Source organism: Elephantulus edwardii, unplaced genomic scaffold, assembly GCF_000299155.1.
Source record: "Elephantulus edwardii isolate Elephantulus edwardi_28Jun2011 unplaced genomic scaffold, EleEdw1.0 scaffold00088, whole genome shotgun sequence".
NCBI lineage: Eukaryota > Metazoa > Chordata > Mammalia > Macroscelidea > Macroscelididae > Elephantulus > Elephantulus edwardii.
Genome location: NW_006399838.1, coordinates 6,090,107 through 6,099,779, shown reverse-complemented (window position 1 = coordinate 6,099,779; position 9,673 = coordinate 6,090,107). Strand labels below are relative to the sequence as shown.

The window sequence follows — 9,673 nt, the reverse complement described above, 5'->3', positions numbered from 1 at the left end:
ACTTCCTCACCAGCTGCTTCTTGATGGGGAAATGGGCAGTCTCCGCTCCTGGCATTTACAGCCTCCAAAATCCACAGCAGGGCCAGCTATGTGGTGGTTCTGACTTGATGGCAATGACTGCGTGAGTGGGCTGACTTTCTTAGCTTAGGTGTCAGTGGTCCCTGAAAGGAGTCTTTGGGTGGTGTAAATGATTAAACATCTGGCTGTCAGCTGTAAGATTAAAAGTTTGAGTCCACTCAGAGACAAGTCAGAAGAAAGGGCTGGCGATCCAGTAAAAAAATAATCCAGCCACTTGAAAACCTACGGAACACAGTTCTGCTCCAATGGACATGAGGTTAGCATGAGTAGGAACTGATCAGACCACCCGTTGGTGGTGTTGTTAAGTAGCTGAAGGGTATACATGGCTTTGGAGGATCACACTGGATTCCAGTCTGCATTAAAGAATTCAGAAATTGGAACAAAGGGAAAATATCCATCCTTACTCTAAACATATTTTTAAAAGAAAAGAATAGACTAAAGAAGAATGTAAAGGCCATTCCACTTTTCTCATTCACAGTTAGCCTTTGGAGGTCAATTACAAGGATGTATACATAAACTTAAGTAAAGAAATATTGAAGTTATTATGGAAGGCAAGAAGCGACCTGATTTATTTCTGGTGGACTCATCATTAAGTTCTCTGCTATGAATGACTAACAGAGGGCTCTAAACGCAAACTGTTGATGTTGTTATGTAACATCAAGTCAGAACCTACATGCAGCTCACCTCAGGTGGGTTTTCAGAAACAGTTAATCGCACAGGAGGAGACTTCCCATCCTTCTTACCGCGCGGAGCGGCTGGTGGTCTCAAACCGCGTGCCTCTGGGATTGCAGCACTGCTTCTTGCCACTAGGCCACCAGAGGTTGTTTTATTCTCCTCAACTCTTCAGTGCTTTTTGATTCTTTTAGAATTTAGCCTTCAGTTACAGCCTCCCACTGACAGATAAAATATGAAGGTTAAAACCCCGAATTTGAACCTAAATGATGGGACATTACACCTGACATCTTTCATCATGGTTCAATCCTTCCAAATGGATTAAATGTGGCTTCTTACAGTTAATAAATTATTACCCATGAAGGGCAGCAGTTGAGGACTAGAAATTCGGCTTAAGCCTATAGCTTCCCATTTACCTGCATCACTAATCGATTTTTGAAATAGGGACGTTCACACTAATGGATTTTATCATTACTCATCATCTATTATATCTGACATTTTCGTGTATGCCATGATTTTTCTCACTGAAATAAATGAACTCCAAAAAAAAAAAAATAGAGTGGAGACTTTTAAGTCTTTAACACAAAATTAATTTTTATGTAGTCTGGTTTACCAATACTTACATCCATAATAAATAATTAGTGACAAGATGTGCATGATAATAATGTAATAAATTCTTCCACTTTTGGTCATAGTACCACAAGCTATTATTGTCATTGTGGATTGCCTTTGAGTTAAGCACAGCTCATAGCGACCCTATGAACAAAAGGCCTGAAGCCCCTCTACAACTATAGACATTTATCAAAATTCATAGGATTTCCGGAGGCATGTTGTTTAGAAAGTGGGTGCTACTCCTGTTTCCAAATTATTCTTGAGATAGGGAAAAAATAATTATGTGGGACTAAAGACATTTGGCTGGGTTATAACAGCACTGACTTAAACAAAATGGGGAAAATGTTTGTGCAAAATAGGAACCAGAATTGAAAACTATTACAGTTAGGATGTTAAATTTATAATTTAAGAAATACCCTTTTTAAGATCTGCAGGGTCGAATTAATGCTTTTTGGTGACCCTTGGGGAAATTATTGTTTTTCTTGGAAAAAGGAAGGGAGAAAAGCATGAAGGAGGGAAGAGAACGGATGACCCCACCTCTTGCTCCGACACGCCATACTTCTCCTGTCTGCTGAACTCAACTAACCCGAAAGTGCCACAGAATAAATCTCATGGGGAAAAAGAAAAAGAAAATGTTGTAAACTATAGAACTGTCTTCTTCTTTAACTAGATAATCATCAATTAGAACAGATCCAATAACACACATAACATACTTTCAGGGACTTCACATACACAAAATCAGTGTGGAGACAATAAGAAAGGAAAATATTTTACAGCTGAAATAAAAAAGATTGTGTTCCTTAGCTCTTTCTCTGCTTATTCGCAGTATTGAGGTCAGATATTCTCTAGCTGCAGTTCAAGTCCGTTCCAGAAGCCTGAAGATGGCTTAGTTCAAACACTCCCAGCTACTGACTAGCTGTGCTCCTTGTTAAAAACTTCCCCAAGGGATGAGACATTGTAGGAAAGAGAAAATGAAAAAAAAAAAAAGTCATTGCCCTGAGTCAGAACCAATGCACAGCTGACCTGTCAGCAGATTCTTGGAAGCTGTAAATCACGCAGGAGGAGATTTCCCATCGTTCTCCTGGGAAGCTGCTGGTGGATTTGAACCCTTAGAGAAGAGTCACCTTTGGATTAGTAGAGCAACTCCCTAGGCACCACGCCATCCGAGCTCCCCAGAAAAAAGAAAAGTGAAGAATAAAAAATATTTTTGTCTTTGTTATTGAAAAGCAAGTACCCTTGAGATTTGAAAGAACAGATTGTCATGTGCCATTTTATTTATTCATTGGACCAGGATTTTTTATTAATTATTGCACATTTTCATCTAACTAATTTTACTAAATGCATAGTTCTCAAGGTTGAAGATATTTTCTCTCTTTTCCACCAAGCCTTCCATACTGGTAAGATTCAATTTTATTTTCCATGCATAGATGAAATGATTGGTCTCCCTTGGAAAATCTAGATCTAATTTCCTTCTAGTGATCGCTGACTGTAACCTGAAGGCGATTTCTTTTCTGGCGATCAAAGCCTTTCCCTCAACATCTCCTCGTGGCTGTATTTCCACATATCTTTGGTAAGTCTCATCAGAAAAAAACACATATTTCTAATATCAAAATAGATGCAACTGAAGTGGCATTCTATGAGAAGAGTGGAGTTCCATAACTGTGATATCATTTAACCCTTGCGTGGCAATGATATTTACGTGCTCTACTATGAATTGAAAAGGCTAGTGGTTCAAATCCAGACAGGTATGTTGGAGGCAAACCTAGGGATCTGCTTCCGAAAGGTCATGGACTTGAAAACTCTAGGGAGCTCAGTTCTATTCAGCACGCACAGGGTCACCATGGGTCAGAATGTGCGGCAAATCTTGTGGGGAAGCAGTAAGATCTTACACTGTCAATCCCGAGGCACGTGGTTTGAATTCGCAGCTGTTCCAAGAGAGAAAGACGGGCAGCCCCCTCCTATGTGATTTAAAGCCTCTGAGACCCCACTGGGGAGGTCAGTTGTGAGTTGGTTCTGACACTATAACAACAAAAGGCCGAACTATGGAAAACATAGCGATGCTGGTTATTTTATGTTCTAAATAGTCTGCTTCTCAAGCCTATTTTAAATGATGCAATTGCCCTCCACCAGGCAGACTGGCACAGTGACTGTGGCAATGAACTTGAACGTGTCAGAGATGGTGAGAATGGCACATGGCTCAGATGTTGTTCACGGGTTTGCTATGATTCATACTCCATGGCACCTAACAACAACAACACTGCATATCAGAAAGTCAGAGAAACAATCAAAAGGAAAATATATCAGTGTGGTTATTGGAGAAACAAAATGTCTTTTCCCCTCAGAAAGAGTGAGAATAAGAGATGCTTGCCTATCTGTTGGCTACATAATAACACAGAGATGCTTCCTATATTCATGCCAAAAAACCTTGTGCAATTTGATAAAAGAAAACAAACATTCAATTGAATCAATCAACCTTATGGATCTCTGGGACCCAGGAGTGCAAGAAAATATTTTCAACCTAGCACTTTGTGATGTTACTTTGTGGCTTTCAAAACCTAAATTATTTATGTGAAGGAGTGTTTCCAGGCATAAGGAATTGTGATTTGGAATGATCTAAGTGTTAAAAATTCATGATCAGTTTAGTAGTGTAGTGTCATTTGATTAAGGGAGAGTAAGTCCACCGAATGTATTGATGAGAAATTAATCTTTAATAACATTACTTTTTCCTTAAGGGAGCTTTGGTGGCCTGGTCATAATAAGTAGCACTGCAATCCTGAAGGCACGTGGTTCAAATCCACCAGCTGCTAGGAAATTTTGAAAACCACCACCACAACTAAAATGCCACAAAATTCAGGAGTGAATGAAACGGAAACAAAGCCCTATTATCAGGCAATAATATTTCCTAAGCCACAGTTCACCAAGGTTCTCACCAACGTTCACAAGGCATAAAGGCAAACAGAAGCCACACTGATGATATAGACAAATGGATTAAAAGGGGCATGTGATGGAAATCAAGACACAGAAGTCAAAAGGCAGGACCTTCCTCCTGAGCCCTGCATTTATTAGAGTCCAGCTGTTTACTTAGCTACTCTGTAGGTTGCTCACACTCAAGCGACCTAAAACTCAGTTTTGTGAATGTGAGTTTTTCCTACTTTCTTTCACCACCAGAGTTACCCTGGAGAATGCCATTTTGATCAAGTCACCCTGACCATCCCACAACACAAACAAGACAAAGACTCCACATCCCGGTTCAACCTCCCGTTCCAGGCCCAATACTATCCTACCTGCGCTAGTTCTCACCTGATTGTGACTGACCCAGCCTGCTGCCTGCCTGCCTTTGGAAGGTTTTCTCACATTTCCTACCCCTAGACATTTCTTTGATTTTTTTTTACTCGTCCTCCATGTCCCAAATCTCTCATGTTGCGTGAGGGGCCTCTGGAGCTCATGTGTCTAATTCTCTTCCCCTTGCCTTCGTATCTTGGATGGCTACTGTACCTCTCTGTCCACACTTGTGTCAACTTTTAAACTCTTCCAGTTTATGACTTTTAGTGATTAGCAAATCTCCAAAATTTAACAAATGCATGTGTATTAACAGTGAAATACTGACTCACTGCAAATCCGGAAGAGCTTATTAGCATAATTGAAGACTGCAAAAGTAAGACTGGGAAAAACTGCTAAAATAGAATCTCTGAGGACAAATGTGAAAGGCTCTAGAGACCATTAAATAAAGAAAGAAGTTTGGCAAGGCTAGGACTGAGAGCAGGTCTTGTGGCCTTCGTGAACGCTTCCATGAGCACAGATGAAACCTGTTCCCTGGGATGTCCCTCAGAGTGGTGCAAAAGGTTGAATAATTTAAAAGCGATGCATGATAGGGTATTATGTTTATCACAAGAGTCCACAATTTTAGGGCTGCATAGTGGAATGTACTTGGGATGGTGGGAGGGGTGCGGGGGGATTGTGTACCAGGGAGGGAGTTTTTCTTTTACTATTCAAAGAGAAGAGAGAACTAGGGGGGATGGGGGGAAGGCTGGGCAGGGAGAGAAGTGAAGCAATGAATAAATGGAAATCCAAAATCTCTGTAAATGTTCACTAAAATTATTAAAATAATAAAAAATTTAAAACAAAAAGGTTGTTGGTTTGAATCCACTTAGAGGGGTCTAGGAAAAAGGCCTGATGATCTACTTCTGAAAGATAACAGCCATTGAAAAGCCCGGGAAGCACAGTTCTAAGAGGACACACATTGAGTTGTCATTAGAAGGGATTAACTCCCAAGCAAGAGCATTGGTGCGTTTGTGTGTTTGGTCTTTGGGACGAGGTGGCATCTATAGTGAGGAGTAGAACATCCAGCTAATAAGACACACTTTCCACTGTGCAGCCTTCACTCTGGCCTCCTGTCACGACAATTACACCCAGTCACCTCTCCCTCATCTGTTTCAATGCAGTATACATTATCCATCCATGACAGGAGTCTAGAATGAAGGCTGCATAGTGGAGGAGACTTGGGGGGAGAGACTGCATAACAATGAAAGAGGTTTTCTTTTCGTTTTCAAGAAGAAGAGTGAATTGGGGGAAGAGTGGGCAGGGAGAAAAGTGTAACAATTATGTCTGGAAACCCCAAGTCTGTAAACTTTCATTAAAATTAATTTAAAAACTAATTAATAAAAAAGCACTGGTTTAAAATTTTTAAAAAGACACACTTTCAGTAACTGTATGCTTAACAGCTTAATTCAACTATATTGATTGGTTTTTTGTTTTTTTGTTTGTTTGTTTGTTTGTTTTTATGATGAGAAAAATTTATTACATTTAGAATTAGCCCGCTGGACTCAGTTTAGATGATCCCAATTTTGTTGGCAACATCCAAAGCATCATAATCAGGAGCAAGTGGAACATAGGCCTTCTTCTCTCCATCAGGCCTAATCAAAGTGTTGACCTTGGCCACACCAGTGTCATAGAGCTTCTTTACAGCTTGTTTAATTTGGAGCTTATTGGCCTTGACATCCACAATGAACACAAGTGTGTTGTTATAGTCTATCTTCTTCAAGGCTCACTCAGTGGTCATGGAAGACCTGATGATGGCCTAGTGGTCAAGCTTGTTTCTCTTAGGAGCGCTCTTCCAGGGGTATTTGGGCTGCCGTCGGAGTCTCAGCTTCTTAGGCCGCCAGAAGGTGGGTGACGTGTGGATCTTCTTTTTTTTTTTGGCTGTGGATGGCCTTCATGACGCCTTCTTGGCCTTCAATGCCTTTGCTTTGGCTTCAGTTTTGGGAGGGGCAGGGGCTTCCTTCTTCGCTTTCGGCGCCATCTTCGTAGAAAGGGTCTCTCAAACACGTTCTCACGGGCTTATAGCGGTTTTTTTTTTTATGTAAGCCTCTTATTTAAAGTCAGCAAGACCTCAGGAAAGGCCTTTGTATTTAAAAGTCGGTTGTTATTGTATTTTGGAGGAACATTCTTCTAAGTGGTACAGCATTCACTGTGCTGTACAGAGGTAACCTGAGGTTGCAGTGATGCTGAACCTTGTGCTATTGGGGTGTCAAATGCCATAACAGTTACCCATGGTGGACAGTGTTTGGAGGAGCTCCCAGTTTAAGACAGGTTTGGAAGCAGGAGTGGCATCCACTTCCTAAACAATATGCTCCTGGAAACTCTATAAACTTTGAGAAATGATGATAGTTATAGAAAGACTTCAGGCCTTTTGTTCATAGGGTCGTTATGAGCCATGCTCAACTCGGCAGCAATCAACAACAACATTAGTAATATATGAAGAGGTGAAGAAGGGTCTTTAGAATCAGAATTCCGTATTTGGCAAGTAAAATTCTGTTGAGAAAATGAATATCTAATAACATGAAGGTGATGCTGTTTGGCACACCACATATCTGAAACAAAGACTATCAACGTCTTTTGCTGTCAACACCAACAATGAGGTCTGACCGATCTGTTAATGTCTTTGGAGATTCTAAAATACATCCTAAAACGAGGAGGAGACACCAGCATGCCCATAGGGGAAAGTAAGTGGGAAGAAAGTTCATAGAAGGTACAGAATAGAAAAAGGAGACGCCAGCAATGAAAAATGCTACTCCCGACTGATTACAATTTACAAATTCTGCTCGAAAGCTAATGACAGAAGAAAGAATGATTATTTAAAAGAATAATTTCCTATTACTATTAGGAATTTTTTAAAGAGAAAAGTGATGGGGAGGGGTAGGGAAGAAAATGTGCAACAGTGAATGAATGGAAATCCAAGTTTTCTGTAAACTGTCATTAAAATCACAATTTTTTTTTAAAAAAAGTAATAGTAAAGCGTTAGCACACCCCTGATTTGAGCATGATTACTAATAAACCCAAAGTTATAATTTAAATGAATTTTAGTTGGTTAAAGATATGATGTTGTTGTTGTTATGCTGTCATTGTTGTTGTTAAGTGCTGTTAAGTCAATTGAGACAAAATTCATCAGGAACGAGAGTGGAAAGTAGTTCTTATTGAACCTATTTTGCTTCAGTTGTTTACTTTTATTTTCTCCTTTTTTAAATTCATTTTAATGAAAGTTTGCAGACTGTTGCACTTTTCTCCCTGCCCAATCCTCCCCCAACCGCCCCCCAAATTCACTCTTCTCCTTGAAAAGTAAAAGAAAAATTCTTTCATTGTTATGCAATCCTTCCCATCAAATCTGCTCCATTGTGCAGCCTTCACTCCGGACTCCTGTCATGACAATAATACCCATTCATATGTCCCTTTTAAACAGTTCTCTCCCTCCTTTGTTTCAGTGAAGTATACATCATTCCTCCCCTCCTTCTCTGTCTTCCCTCAACCCTGATGTCAGTCCTGATTTTACAACTACGCAATATTTGTCCTTTTGTGATTGAGATATTTTACTCAACATAATGTCCTCTAGGGTCACCCATTCTGTATAACATTTCATGAGTTCCCTGTTTTTCAGTGCTGCATAGTATTCCATTATGTGAGTAGACCTGAGCTTCTCTAGCCATTCGTTTGTTGATGGGCACTTGTGTTATTTCCACCTCTTTGCTATTGTGAACAAAGCCTCAATAAACATGAGTGTGCACAGTTTACTTTTTACAGTAAAATAAAGTACACTCAATGTTTACTCAAAATCTGTGGGACGAAATTTCCAAGCAATAATTTCACATTATTACTGCAAATTGTCTCAAAACTGGAACCCAAGAGCTACTAATATTCAAGTCTTTCTTTGATATTACTTCCATCAACTTGGCCCCATCTCACTAAACTATTCTTCAGATGACTCTATTTTTGTTCAAGTCACAGAATATGGAAAAAAATGCTATATTTCATCATTTATTAGCTATGGGTGAATTTTTATTAGAAAAATTTGGCTTATAAAATTAACTGTTCTTCATTGATTAAAAAAATGAAATCTATGAATTAGGCTAAAATATTTATGTAGTCAAAAGTACCAGGAAAAAATATTAGAACCAAAGAGTAAATATTCTACTATTTATCAAATACTATAGAAAAAACCCCAATTAGAGACATATGCAAAAGATACTGGAAAAGACATTTCAGGGGAAGTGTTACAGCAGCATTTCTTTGTGAAGTACGTACTGCTTTCCGTTTAAGGATGCAATCCAACCTCCAGCGATTTCCTTCAACCACTGGGCGTTTCAGGAAGATTTCTGGACTCAACCTGAAAGTATAAAATCAGGATTTCATAAAACTAAAACCAAATGTAAAGTTTTGATTGTAGGTTAGGACACAAAGGCAATTTTGGCCAAAATGAGAGATAACATGACTGTCTTCCACTATGATGGGCCTCCTAAAGTTTTGCTAATTGCCTACACACCATTTCATAGAGGAGCAAGCGTTGTTTTCCACAAAGGCAATTTCTTTCTCTCACGATAACACACACACACACACACACACACACACACACACACACACACACACAGTGTTACAAACACGGCCACTACACCTTCAACTGACATTTTCAATCCTCTCCTTTCTTGCACTGCGATCTAAGAGATGGTTTGTATTATTTCAGTGTTTATCCATTTACTAATGTTTACTCTATGATTTTAAAAGTGATCTTTTCTAGAATTGAAATTACTCTCATGATCCAACTTGCAGCTAAACAATGGACAGGTTTGTAAGGTCATCAATAACTAACACCAGGAAGTAATGGATCTCTTAAAACATTCAACCACACAAGGTCGAAGGGGCAGTATTTTCCCAAGGAAAAAACTCAGAGGGCAAGAGGGGAGAAGGAAGAAAGAGAAATAGAAACAAAAAACACACGCGAGTTGAGAAGAGAGCTGTTACAGGGCATGAGTTGGTGGGTTCC

The 9,673-nt window shown here is 39.5% G+C and overlaps 1 protein-coding gene across 3 annotated transcripts in view; it reads right to left on the bottom strand.

The window, feature by feature from the left end:
- Window positions 1-9,673, bottom strand: part of PLD1 (phospholipase D1, phosphatidylcholine-specific) — a 158,193-nt gene that overhangs the window by 91,176 nt on the left and 57,344 nt on the right. For all 3 annotated transcript variants that reach the window (XM_006890352.1, XM_006890354.1, XM_006890353.1), the window contains exon 11: window positions 8,938-9,019. In XM_006890352.1, coding sequence (XP_006890414.1) covers window positions 8,938-9,019 — 82 coding nt within the window. The remainder of the gene's footprint in view (window positions 1-8,937; window positions 9,020-9,673) is intronic.